This window comes from Neopelma chrysocephalum, unplaced genomic scaffold (assembly GCF_003984885.1).
Source record: "Neopelma chrysocephalum unplaced genomic scaffold, ASM398488v2 Primary Assembly neopelma1_196, whole genome shotgun sequence".
Classification (NCBI taxonomy): Eukaryota; Metazoa; Chordata; class Aves; order Passeriformes; family Pipridae; genus Neopelma; species Neopelma chrysocephalum.
Window position 1 is genome coordinate 525,625 of NW_020897858.1, and position 13,522 is coordinate 539,146.

The 13,522-nt window shown below is 51.5% G+C and overlaps 2 protein-coding genes across 15 annotated transcripts in view; one reads left to right on the forward strand and one right to left on the reverse strand.

Moving 5' to 3' along the window:
* NOC2L (NOC2 like nucleolar associated transcriptional repressor) overlaps positions 1 to 9,815 on the forward strand; it is a 42,074-nt gene extending 32,259 nt beyond the window's left edge. The window contains exons 17-20 of one of the 2 annotated variants that reach the window (XR_003537248.1): positions 1,007 to 1,142; positions 5,316 to 5,456; positions 7,397 to 7,618; positions 9,523 to 9,815. Coding sequence is in view for 1 of the 2 variants with exons in the window: in XM_027702768.1 (XP_027558569.1) it covers positions 1,007 to 1,142; positions 5,316 to 5,456; positions 7,397 to 7,542 (423 nt within the window). In the remaining variant the exon portion in view is untranslated. Of the gene's footprint in view, positions 1 to 1,006; positions 1,143 to 5,315; positions 5,457 to 7,396; positions 7,758 to 9,522 lie in introns of those variants that run through there. The other variant, XM_027702768.1, reaches the window with a different exon arrangement.
* The window catches only part of SAMD11 (sterile alpha motif domain containing 11), a 132,148-nt gene continuing 127,232 nt past the window's right edge, over positions 8,607 to 13,522 (reverse strand). For 9 of the 13 annotated variants that reach the window (XM_027702756.1, XM_027702752.1, XM_027702755.1 and 6 more), the window contains 2 exons: positions 12,624 to 12,734; positions 9,983 to 10,234 (listed from right to left, as the gene is read on the reverse strand). In XM_027702756.1, the coding sequence (XP_027558557.1) occupies positions 9,983 to 10,234; positions 12,624 to 12,734 (363 nt within the window). Of the gene's footprint in view, positions 10,235 to 12,623; positions 12,735 to 13,522 lie in introns of all 13 variants that reach the window. The other 4 variants (XM_027702759.1, XM_027702758.1, XM_027702767.1 and 1 more) reach the window with 1 other exon arrangement.

Genomic DNA, 13,522 nt, shown 5'->3' on the forward strand with positions numbered 1-13,522 from the left:
CTCTCTCTCTCTCTCTCTCTCTCTCTCTCTCTCTCTCTCTCTCTCTCTCTCTCTCTCTCTCTCTCTGCTGAGAGCTGCCCTTCCACCCAGGCTGTGCTTCCCTGCTGTTCCCGTCGGGAGAAGCTCTCAGGAGGGCTGAAGTGGTCGGAGAGGAGCGTGTTGAGGGGTGGTCTGAGGGGTTGGGGGGGGGAAGCAAATGAATTATTACTCGTGGGGGTGAATGTTTCCAAGCAAGCTAATGTGTGCTAATGCCTGAGTGCTTCCCAGGGGGTGTGCAGCCAGGCAGGGCAGCGGGCAGCTGATGTTCCCGGAGCACTTGGGATTTAATTTGCATTCTGATTATCTTTGCCCTGCTGGCCTGAGCCCTTGCGAGTAAATCCTCCCCCTAATCCCCCTCCGGAGAGGTGTAAAGAGCAGTGAGGTGGTGTCAATGGCAAGTGCTTAATGGCATTGATATTGGCTGGCTGCAGCAGGGGGCTCTTGGCCCATTGATCCTCCACGAGGGCGAGTGATGGGGGTGCAGGCAGACCTTTAGCATCCCTGCCATCTAACCGTGCTGAAATCTGCACCCAGAAAGGCAGCCTTGGTGTAGCTGTCACAGCTTTTGGTGTTGGTGGAACTCCTGCTGCAGAGAGGACCAGCACAGTCTGTCTTGATTGTGCTGCCTGAGCTTCACTGGGCTTGTGTGCCTTTCAGTCCAGAGATCCTACAGCCAGCTCCTCGTGGATATCTTGCATTTTTATCCCTGCTAAGGTACCAGCAGTAGATGGTCCATTAGCAAAAGTAGTTTATTAGGTAAAGATCAATAGAGCAGCAGTGCTTTGTGTGTATCAGAGTCACCTTTGTGACCAGCTCACAGATCTGTGGCTCTCCCAGTTGGCAGCAGACAGACCCAGCCGGTCTTGGCAGGCTGGGCAAAGCCAAGTCCTGTGTTTAAACACTGCATTTTATGTTTAAAAGTACAAATTAAGGTTGTTCTTACTGTTGGTTTGGTGTTTTTTTCCAGCTTGAAGACTTGAACTTCCCAGAAATCAAGCGCAAGAAGCACGATGAAAGAAAGGAGGAAGATAAGAAGGAATTCAAGGACCTCTTTGAGATGGACAGTGACTCTGATGAGGAGAATAGTGGATTCTCTGTAAAAGGTACAGGGCTGGGGCTGGGCTTGCCTTCTCCTTGTCCAGAATTCCATATGATGTGGGTCAGTATGGTCATGGTGGGTTCAAAAGATACACTGGTAGGGAGGGAGAGCACAGGATGATGGTGTTTGAGAGGCTTTTATCTTTCTCTCCTTTGTCAGTCCAGCTCATTTTAAAGCCTTAGTCCCACATTAGTCTTTTTCTGTGCATGACCTCTCTCATCCCCTTGGCACCTTGCTTTTGTCACACACACTGACCTCAACCTGAGAGCCCAAAAACCAAGGGATGTTTGGCTGGACAGGTTCTGTGCTGGCTACCAGCAGGAGGATCTTTGATCCTCTCCTTGCATGAACTTCTGATTTATTTATTTTATGGTGACTGACATTCCAAGTATTCTTAACAAGCCAAGAAAACCTGGAGAACGTGGGTGATGTCACCCTCTGGCTGTGGCCACGAGAGGGCCACAGTAAATTGTGGAACCTGCCTGAGAAGTTCACCACAGAGTTTTGAGGATAAACTTGGATGTTCTTCTTGTCATTTGGAATGTTTGGGATGTCCCAGGTTTTCTAAATGCCTTGTCATTCATACAACAGGGTGACTTGTGCACAGGGTAAGGTGTGAGGATAAACTAGTGAGCATCCTCTCCCTCACAGGCATCTGTGGCACAGGAGGAAGAACAGGTTGGAAAAGTTTGGTGGCTTGAGGCTGAAGTCAGAGGATTTTTTGTAGGTGATCTGGTGAAGAATGGGAGGGGAGCATAAAAGGGGAAAGGTTTGCAATCCACATGTTAGACGTGGCTTTACCCTGGGCCTGTGCATGAGGCTCTGGCAGCTCTGAGGGTCTGCCATCCACTGTGACAGAGTGAGGTCTGAGATCCATGTGATATCCAAGGGCTCTCCCTGCTCTGTTTGGGTCCCACAGCTGTGCTGTGTAGTCTGAGTTTGCACCAGCACTGCAGTGCCAGTGATGGGCCTGGCCTTCCAACATTCCTGGGCCAGCCATCTCTCCTTAGCCTTTGTTCTTAGCAGGGTGTTTTCTGGAGGAAGGGAGCAGCCCTGAAGGCATATTCCATCTCAGGGAGCAACTGTGCTCAGCCCCACATGGATCCCGAGGCGCTGGGTGGGGGCAGTGGAGCTGTGGAGGCACAGGGTGAAGTCCCCTCTGGCAGTGGTGTGACTCCACAGTGGGCAGGGGACAGGGAACAGGGAGGCTGGAAAAGCATCTGTGCCTTGGGAGTCGCACACAATGAGCTCTTGTTCTTGCTCTGTGTGGGGTGTGAGATGTTCCCAGCCAGGCTCTGCACTCAGTGACTGTCAGAGAAGCCAGTGCTGCACTTCCCTGTGTCTGTGGGCATTGTTTTCCTGGGTGGCCAGATGCAAGGGGATTTTGGGAGGCCCTGCAGCTGCTGTGGCCTGTGTCTTTGCTTCTTCTTTACCTGCGAGATTGAAGGCATAACAATCTCCTCTCTTCCAAAGAGTCAAAAGGAGAGTCTGGGGCAACGATAGGACTTTGGTTCATCTTGGATCAGCCTCAAACTGCTTCCAAGAGAGGCATGTTGAGCAGCTCATGGCAGGGAGATAAGACTACCCTGGATGGACCTTCTGGGAGAGGGAAAAAAGTTTAGCTGGAAAACAGGGAGTGCAGTTGAGAATGCCCAGTGATGCTGACCTTGAAAAGAGACAGGGAGAGACCTGACCCAGGACACGTTGGTGCTGTGGAAGTAACTGTGGCACTGGTGTGTCCTGGGGATCTTTAAGCCTCCTCCTGCCCACTAGATCAGGATCCACTGTGGTCCTCCTAAGGAGATGATGCTGCCTGTTGGCTGTTTCTGGTGGTTCCTTTTTTGGCCTCCACCTACCTGGCTGTGGTACTGCCACTCCCAGAATAAATGGCAGCAGTGTATTGGTGTGTGCAGCAGGGAAAGGGATGAATTTGCAATTGTTTTTTAGTGTTGTGGATCTAGGGGAGGTTGCCCTTAGCTTGTGCTGGTGGAGCTGAAAGCTCCCTGCTCATTTGGCATCCTCCCCAAGGGAGCAGGGAAGGTGGTGGATGCAGACACTTCCATCACATCCAAGCTGCCCTCTGGAATAGGTTTGGCAGGATGGAGACACTCCCTGGCTGGGGTCTCTGCAAGGGCTGAAGAGGGGAGAGAAACCAGTTTGCACATTTTGGGAACCCCCTGAGCAGCAAAGAACCAGGAGCTGGAGAGGAAAGAGCATGGATTGATCAGTCTGTGTGGGGGTGGGGAGGTACCTGCATTCCTCTCATTTACCAGCTGGATCTCTGGGAGGCTGGAAATCATTAATGGCTTCGGGAGAGGTGCTGGGCTGCCTCGTCATGAGGCAATTAAAGGCGAGGAGGGAGCGTCTCCCCGGGCCTGGCAGTAATGAGTGATCTGTCCACATTAGGTGTTGCTGAGCCTTAATGAACTTGAACAGGTTTCTTCATTTATCCCTCGCCTAATCATATTACATCAATTTAATGCCAGACTGGTGGGGGCCAGGGGTGTGGAGGGAGAGGGCAGGCCTTTTCATTTCCTACCAGAGGAATCGTGGCCCTTTCTCAGTGGGAAAATTCCTGCTGTGGCCTGTTGGCAGCTGAGCAATAGGGGGGCAGAACTGGTTCCCTACAGCCCCCCAAGCACTGTCTTCTGGGGTCTCACTGATGCACTTGTGCCTCAGGAGGTGGAATTTGGGACTTGTGTGTGAGGGGGAGGCAGGGGCTGAGCAGGAGGCTGGGGTAAATTCCTGTGTTACAGCAGGTAGGAATGACCCAATCCCTGCCCACACTTGGTTTACTGTATCCTCTGGGCTGAGCTGGTTGCTGGATCCCTTGGTGCTTTGGCTGGTGTTTGATGGATGAGAGCGTGCCCTGGGTTGTTTCCTGAGCTGCTCAGGTGCCCATCACCGTGATGGGGTGCAGTGGGCAGCACTGCAGTCCATCTCCTGTGCAGCAGGGGTTCGCAGTGCCTGGGAGCTCCAGCCGTGGGATGTGGCTTCCCATCCCTCAGGGGGAACTGTGCTGTGGCAGAGCTGACAGATGGGTGAGAGCAGAGCAGACAGGGTGGTGACAGGGAGCTGGGAATGCTGGCAGCCAGCTTATTGATGGCTCTGTCTCCAGTTCAGTGAGTTGCATAGGTCAGCTGCTGGGCAGGGAGGGTGGGACAGAAAACAGGCACCGTGGTGTGGCCCAGGGACCACAGAGTGAGAAAGATGTACAGGCGGGTTCCAGGCAGAGTCTGAAGTGTGAATAAATAGCTTCTTGAGCAGTTTGTAAGCTCAGGGGTGGAAGGAGGCAAGAAGCAGCTGGTTCTGCTGCTCCCTCTGTACAGAATTTGTGTTCTGTCATTTAAAAGCCTGGTGACGTTCAGGGCCCTGAGGAGGGAGAGGGGAGAAGCACTCCCTCACTGCAGCAAACTCAGCATGAGTAGAAATCTGGGTCCAGAGGCTCAGAAGTGGATGGTTTTCCCACAGGCCAAGCACCCAGAGGCTCTTAACCCTTCCTGCCAGGCTCCCTTGGACCTGGCTTGCCATCTGCAGAGGGAATTTTCAGCAGCAGTGCCTGTTCCTAGACATTTTTGTTGTGACAAATAGAGGGAACAAAGTTAAGAGAGGTTTACAAGGATGCCCTGAACCAGAGTCTACCCCTGTGCTCGGTTGCACTAACCATGGAAGGTGGAGGTGGGTGTGACACAGGCACCACCTCTCAGTAGAACCAGCCCTTCTCTGGTCTCAGCTGTGGGATTTATTCCCTCTCCTTTCAGCAGGCTCATTTCTTCTCCCTGTACTCCTCTGTCTGTCCAGCTTTCCTGTCTCTCTGAGCAGGGCAGGCAGATCCAAGATGAACACTTGGCTGCTGTGCCCATGGTGCTCCATAAGTACCAGGTAGCAGCAAATCCTGGGCTTTAGCAGTAAAACCCTGCTGTGGGTTCTGAGCTGATTTCTTTGACTCTGTCCTGGCCTTCCTGGCCTCTAGCAGGTGCCTCTGAAATTAAATCCATCCTTCTCTGGGCCTCTGGTGCAAGAGAGATGTGGCTTTTGGGGAGACAGGTGTGAGAAATGTGGAGAAACATCCCCTCTAGTGTATGTCTGGCGCTCCTGAGCTCTTTGCCCTTTCAGTGTCCTCCCTGCACGTGTGCTGCTCCTCACTTTTCCATTTACATGGTAAAAATACTTGCAGGTAAAGGCAAAGCCAAGCAAGCATCAGATGACAGCTCAGAAGAGAGCAGCAAGGAGTATGGTGAGGATGATGATGACGAAGAAGGAAGTTATGAAATCGAGGAGGACGAGGAAGAACTGGGAGAAGACAGTGAGTCAGATGGTGAGTGGAGCAGCTGGGCAAAGGGGAAGGGAATTCCTGACAGCACTGGTGCCTGAAGGCTCCTTGGCTCTTGTGAGCTGAGAGTGTCAGGAGGGACTTCACACACAGACACACACCCTGGGCAGGGAGATCTGGCAGTTCTGAGTTACAGCAAGGAGAGAAGGGGTTAAGATCTTTTCAGGCCTCGCTCTAACAAGCCCCAAGTCCCTTTCATCTCTTTTCAGGGGCCTCCTGCAGCGAGGCTCAAACAGACTCGAAGTACAGCCCAGCCCAACGGGGTACAGAAGCCTTGCTTGGAGATCACAGAGCTTGCTTGGAGGCTCCCTGCAGGTCCCACACACGTGGGGTGTGCAGGATGCACATCCCCTTTCATCTGAGCTGCACAGGGTAACCCTTCACCTGCAGCTCCTCCCTGGGCAGGACTGACAGGAGACCATGTCCACGGCCCTGCATCCATGGGGGTTTCTGCACTGGACAGTGTGTGGACATAGAGCCACTGACCAGTCTCTGGGCTCGGTCCTGGTCACTCCTGCCCATTAGTAGCTGCTGCCCAGTTGGAACTGGTGAGTGGTGGGCATTGGAGTGAGAGGCTGCCGGGTCAGTGTGTGCTCTGAGAAGGCAGAAAGCAGCTCTAAATGGCTTTCTTTAAATGAGAAAGCTGCCAGCTCTGTCACCAGGGCTGTGCTGGACACCAAGCCAGGCTTTGTGCACTGAGGAGGGCGTATCTTCCCCTTCCATCCCCTGCTCAGCCCCAACCACGACCATCACAGCCGTGCCTGTGCCTGCCAAGCCCCTCAGCTGATGGAGCAGGGGGAAGCTGGCCCTGCCAGGGGCTACTGTGGGGCTCCTCTGCTGGGTTTTGTGCCACTGCTGAGGCCTGTGTGTCAGAGTGCCAAGGCTCTGCTCCTCGCTGTGCCTCTGAGTGTGATGTGTGGTTGTGGGGAGCAGCCACAGAAGTGCCTGTGTGCGGCTTCTCTGCTGGTTTGGGGAGGGGAAAAGAGTCCAAGAGAGAGCAAAATCTGATGGATTTAGTGTGGCAGATGGCTGTGGCTTGGCAAGCACACCCAAACCCCAGCACCAGGAATAAATGGGTATCTGGTGTGTGTTCTGACAATGCTGTAAAGGAGAAAGAAGGAGAGTTTTCCCTCTCTGCCTGCTGGGGAACTCAGACAAGCTGGAGGAACAGCCTGGAAAAGGGAAGGCTCTGGGGTGACCTAATTGTGGCCTTCCAGTACCTGAAGGGAGCCTACAGGAAAGATGGACAGAGATTGTTTACAAGGGTCTGGAGTGACAGGACAAGGGGGAATGGCTTCACACTGACTCTAGGGCAGAGTTGGATTAGATATTAGGAAAAAAATTCTTTACTGTGAGGGTGGGGAGGCCCTGGCACAGTTGCCCAGAGAAGCTGTGTGTGCCCCATCCCTGGAAGTGTCCAAGGGCAGGTTGGATCAGCCTGGTGTAGAGGAAGATGTCCCTGCCCATGGCAGGAATGGGCTGAGCTTTAAGGTCCCTTCCAACCCACGAGCAGGTCCTAGAAACCATTTCTCACCTGTGCCCCCCTCTCTTTGGGGAATACTTTTGTATTTGGAAGGTTTGCTGGTACCTGTGACAGCTCCTTCCTGCCCAGCTCTCAAAGCCCAGCCCGACACCTCCAGTGAGCAAGACTGACCTGAGCCCAGAGGGATGAAGGTTTGGAGGCTCTGCCTGTCTTGTGCCCCCCAAGTTCTTCCTGTATATTTTTGCCTCAGGTGTACCAGTTTGGGCTCAGGTACCTCAGAGCCAGTGCTGTACCTGCACCCTGCAGGGCTCTCCTGCCACGCTCCGGGCGCCAATAAATTAATGAGTGTCTGGCATTAATTAGTCATGAGTTGCCTTGACTCGCCTCACGCTGGCTCCCAGTAAGGCAGGATTTACACCTCTTTCTCTCTCTCCACCCACAGAGGAAGGCAGGGAAGGTGCTCAGGATTCCCAAGGGCCACGGAAGCAGAGGAGCTGCCCCCGAGGGATGTCGCGCTCCGACCTGGAACAGCTCGCCCAGGGCGGGGAGGACATCGTGGAGGACCTGGCCTTCTCAGATGATGACTGAGCTCCCTCACGGCTTCCCCTCCACGCTGATCCCTTACAGACTGGATTCCCTGAGCCTCCAGCACCTGGAGCAGGGGGTAAGAGCCGGGAACACGTCAGGTGGGAGCCCCAAGTGCCACCGAGGACTCGCTCAGTGACGCGGCGGAGACGCAACTTGGGACTCTCAAGCTTTTTCTACCAGTTATGTTTTTGGTAACAATAAAACTGTGGTCACGTGCAGGCCAGTGAAACTGCTCAGCAGAGGTAATAAAAAGCCCTCATTAAAAATCTGCTGCTTTAAATAGCACAGGGTTCGGTTTCAGCTCCTGCTAAGTGAGCTGAGCAAGGAAGTACAAGTTTTTTTGGCTGAGGTTTCTCCTTTCTGCTCCACCAACCAGCCCTGTCACCCCTTATCTTGCTCTGGGGCCCTCACCAAAACCCATCCTTGTTGCCAAGAAGGTCTTCTTGGCTTGTTGTTGCTTAGCAGCAGGAATAGAGGCAGGGAAGGCTGCTTCTTCTACAGTTACAGGAATTACCAGGCCTGCGCCCAGCTACTTCCTCCCATAGGGAGGATAACCTCAGAAATTAGTATTTTGGGGTTTATTGTTAACATAATCATTATTGTCATTATTTAAAGCCCGCTCTGAGGGGGCCAAAGTACCTGCTGCTTTATTAGGGGCTAAGGAGCCCTCAAGACTGAGGCTGAGTCCTCAGGCAGGAGTTCAGGATGTAACTCCACAGGTGAGAATTGTGAGGTCCTAACAGTAAGTAAAAGGTTTTGACTTACCTGTTCTTCCAAAAGAGAAAGGAGTTGCTTTTTCTCCTTTCTCTAACTTAGCTGGGCAAAGTGCTGGCTGCCTTCTGGCAGCTGTGAACCAACCCCTGGATTGGTTTTTAGGCCAGAAATGTGGCAGCTCTGAAGCACCAGGATTTAACAACACCCACGTGGCCCCAGTGGAAAAAAAAAAAGGAGAGAGAGACTTCTTGGTTAAAGCCAGGTACCATTTGTAAATTAAGTGTTTTCCTTTTTTTATTTAAATTGATTGCTGGAAAGCATTTTTTTATCGTGATGTGATGGATAATGACTTTTTTTTAAACTTTTTTTTACAATATAAAGAAGCTAATGTACCACCAAGCTATTTTGTAAGAAAAAAAACGGTAGCACGTGCAACGTTTAACCAAAAAACAAAAACAAACAAACAAAAAAAAGGGGGCAGGGGAGAGAGAGAGAGAGAAAAGTACCACATGTGATTGTTGTTCACAACTGTACAAGTCACAGGAGGTCACCCCCAGGAGTTCCCAGCTCATTCACAGTAGTAAAAACTCTGCCCATTGTTTTTTAGCCCCCAGCATCCCTCCCCCTCCCAGGGATCTGTCTCATGGTCCACAGCAGGCCAGAATGTGCAACTACATCCACCTCTGTAACAAGGCTTTAAAGAAGAACAAAAACCAACCCTAGGAACAAAAAAAAAAAAAAAAATCAAACAAAAAAAAATCAACCCCACCCCAGATGTAGAAATGAGTCTGTTGGCCGTGTGAGGAGGGAGGCTGTGAGCCTTCATCCCACCCAAGCACACGCTTCCTCCTTCTTCTTTTTGAAACAAAACATCTAATGGGGAAAGAAAAAAATAAAGGACACCTCTGTAGGGCTGGAGCACAGGCAGAGTCCATTCTCCTGTGTGCTGACAGGGCCCCGTGCCAGGGAAGGGGCCAGCACGGAGCCGCCGGTGCCGTACCATCCGCACGGAAGTAAACATGGACGGGAACTTGCCTTCTTTTTTTTTTCCTTTTTTTTTTTTTTTTTAAATTCCTCTATTTTTATTTTTTTTTTAAATTTTTCCTTTTTTGTCTGTCTTTGGTATTGTTTTCAAAGTCGCTAGAGATGCATAGACACCTGAATGAGGAACTGAGCACAGTTTCCAGGGAGGAGGAGAGATCTGGGAAGGTGGTTGGTGCGATGAATTTTTTTTTTTTGATGGGTTTTTTTTTTTTCTTTGCTCAGGGGTGCTGAGTACCATTGGGAGGAGCAGAGCCCCTTCCCCTTCCCTGCTTGGAGTCACACCCAGGAGTTCCTGACAGCCAGGATTCTTTGAAGGCAAAGAACAGCGTTCATTCCCTGTCCAGGGCTCTCCATCTCTGGGCGAGAAAGGGAACAGGAATGCTGCAGCCATCCTCCAGAATCCTTCTCTTCACTCGCGTTGTCTCAGGACATCTTTGGATCATTTTCTTTCCTTCCCTTTTTTTTTTTTTTTTGAAATCTTCTGCCGTTTGTTTTTTTTTATTATTTTCCCAAACCAAAAAAAAAAAAGCAAATTCGTCCCAAAAAAAACCAAAAAACCAAATCAAAACCTCCCTTTTCCTCCCTCACTCCTGCGTCTCGCGCTGCGGGCGGGGGGGGAGGCTCTGGCGTCATCCTTCGGCTCGTCCCGCTGGATCCCCAAAGTCCCAGAAGCATCCCGCAGTTAGGACGGAGGTTTCGTGGTGTCATTGAGCCCGGGGAGGAGGGAAGGATTCCCGTTTTCCTGCTTTGGGGAGCCCCGGCTGGCAGAGGAAGGGACCCCGCTCCCGAAGGGAGAGGCCACGCTGCCCGTGGATGCCGGCCGGAGCTCAGCCGTGGGCACGTCCCGCTCCGGGGGCCTCAGCCCGGGGGGCTGCAGGGGGAAAGCCATGGGGAAGCCTGCCATGTACAGCACTCTGCCCACTCGCTTGGCCACCTGTTAATAAAGGAAATGGGAAAAAAAAGGATGTGGGATAAATGCAGGAGGGCGAAAACGCGCACGAACGGTCTAGAGAATCCCGCGGGTGTTCACACGTAAGGTCAGGTTTTGTATCCAAACTGCAAATAAAGAGGTAGGCTGCCCAGAGAAGCTGTGGATGCTCCATCATCATCCCTGGATGTGTTCCAGGCTCTGAGCAACCTGGTCTAGTGGAAGGTGTCCCTGCCTGTGGCAGAGAGGTTGGAATCAGATGAGCTTTAGTGTCCCTTCCAACCCAAACTATTCTGTGGTTGCATCACTGGAATGAAGCACCACCATTCCCAGTCCACCTAGAAGACAAACCAGAGGTTTCCTCTATTCCTGCAGGGCTCTGTCCTATGCTCTCCAGCTCTGTTTGACTAGCCACTGTGGTGTGTGGCACCAAGTACTGCTGGAGCCACAAGGTCTGCCCTGAGGCCACATTTTCCAGGCTGAAGGTGTGCTGGGACACCCCCAGGAGAGAAGGGCTGACTGATCCCAACCTCTTCAGTCCTTGCTTGCATTAACAGGGTGGACAGTTTGATAGGACAGTGCTCTCCTGCTGATGGCACAGCACACCATGTCCAGTTTGGAAGAGCGGGAATTGCTCCTAAAAGGGGGGGCTGGGACCAACACAGGGAGAGGCAGAACAAAAATCCTGCTGCAGGGAGGCTGCTGTTCCTGGCCCAGGCAGCTCTCAGCCTGCACCTCTCCCTCCTGCAGCCCCAGCCAGCTCTCCTGCAGCAGTTCTTGCCTCCCAGCAAGGGCCAAAGGCCCCACAGCCTTCCAGCACCTCCAACAGCTGGTTCACATTTGAGCTTAAACAGAAACACAGGCTGCTGTTCCACCCAGACAACTGCCACATTATTCAGGGAGCAGCATCAGTGCTCCCCACTTACCTCCCCCCAGCCTTGCCTTATTATAGACCCTTAAACACTATTGATTAAATTGAAGCTGGTTTTTCTGCTTCCAGCCCATATCTCATATTCCCCCCACCCCAAGCCCCATCTCGGAATGCCTGTGAGCTGTTTGACGTCCCCTTGTTTTTTAAGAAGCAGAAAGAGTTTTATTTCCTCCTGAATCGACCCACGGGGAACAATTGCCCACAGAACCTTTTTATTAGCCCCCTCATAAACAGGGAGGGCTGGAGGGAAAGTAGTAAAGTTGCTCTTATTGTTTTAACATAATATAACCAGTGTACAGCCCTGTGGGTTTGGGGACCTGTGCCAGAACTGTGAGTGTCCCTGTACACATGACAGTCACTTCCATGACACGATTCCCTAGGGAATACACAGCACAGCCCGTGCTTTACATGTGTCACAAGGGATTTTTTTTTTCTGAACATTAAAGGGAAAAAAAAAAATGAAGCCAGCGGAGATGTTCTCCTGGATTTGAGTCCCACTGAGGGGAAGTGGAGGCAACTGGAATGGAATCCCCATGGCTGGCTGTGAGGGAGGCAGGAGAAGAGCAAAGTCATTTTAGGACAGCAAAGCTCTACGGGCAGGGACTTGGGAACCAAATCATAGGGGGGAAAAAAAGGTATTTTGAGAAGAAACACGGCTAAAAGGGCACAACAGCAAACCAGTCTGTGCTGGGGAGGAAATACAGTCCCCTAAAAGAGAACTGGACTAGTGCAACCAATATAATTTCCACTTCCAGTGCAGCCAAATAAGCAGGACCAGTAAGTTATGACTGGCAAGAGATAAAATTGTTAGAGAGGGCTGTTCCTGGCACAGCAGAGAAGGGCAAGAGCTGGGTCATTATTCCTTGGGGAGGGAAAGGCACAACAGCTGAGACACATTCAATGTGCTTCAGGCCTCACTCAAAAGGAGAACTGCCAGGATTCACCCAGGTACAGGGAAAAGGAGCAGCAAAAGGACCTAATCCAGCCTAGGAAAAGACAACTGATTCCTGAGATGGCTTTACATCCCTCTTTAGGTACTTTGGGGATGACTATTTTCAGGCTCAGCCGATGTGAAACCACCTCCCTTCCCTCACCTGTTCACAGCTGTTCTTCCTTCCTGGCTGGTATTTATGGGAACAACCTGATGTGTTTTTTCCAGCAGGAACCACTCCATTTTAGGAGTTTCCTGCTGCATCCCTGTTATTCCCTCCTGAACTATTTGCTTCTGCCCCTGGGCACTGAACTCTGCCCGTGGTTTCATCCTTGAAACAGCTGTGACTGGATTTGGGTGAGGACATGGAACATTTTGGAAGGACAAGATCGAGCTTTCTTGAGACAGAATCACAGAATAAATTACTGCTTAATAAATTATATTCAGTAAACCACGTCTCTTGACAGCCCCATTCTGGTGAGGGGGACAATTTCAGACCATGCCATGTGCTGCTACAGAGGAGGTTTTCCTACCTGTGACCTTATCTTCAGGGCAGGCCCGAGTTTCAGCCCCATGTTGTTCAGTAAGTGCTCTTCTGTCAGGAGGGGCAGGGTCTCTCCATCAATGGCCTGCTCTCGAAATACCTGGAGGGAAAGCACAGCCCAGGCTCAGAAATGCCACTGACACACCTGGTGCCCTTGTCCTACCCTTGCACAGAAGGGCTCTGTGGGAAAGGTGAACTCCAAGAGTGAGGTCAGTCCATATTTATACACCAGAGGTTGTTCACAGTCCTGCATCCACAGCCAGGAGCCAGTGAGCAAAAGGAGACACACGTGGGAATGGGAATTAGGGCTGGTTGGGCCAGTTTATATAAAACAATCATTTCCCCCCCCCCTTTATTTTTTTTTCTTAACGTCAGAACGGGGTGTGAAGTTTTTCATCCCAGGTTTAGCACCCAAACCAGCTGCCCCAAGTGCAACTCTATCAGTGTTTGACAGCAGATTTGAGGAGAGTGACATGCCCGGGGTCCCACCTCCAAAAAGGGCAGAAAACAGGGGGGAAAAAATTAAATTTTGGTAAATCCTAGGTCACTCACACTTTGTGTGGATATTGGGGAAAAGTTGACCCAGCAGACTCCAAAAATATTTGCAGTCCTCACTGAGGCAAATGCCATGGAAAAGGAGGGATGGACTGCTCATGCATTTCCTTCTCAAAGCTGCTAATTCCCAAACAGTCTCCAGGCAAAATACATAAACAGATCTGTGGAGCACATGCTGCAGGTTAGATGGATTCACGTGCAACACTTCTGTACTTTCTTTTCCTGTCTCCTCCTCTGCCTCTCTGGTATTCCCACCATCCCTAGAACACTCAAGCAGCCTGGAGAGTGCAGCCCATCCTGCTCCCAGAACATCCAGGGAGGATGATCCCTCCT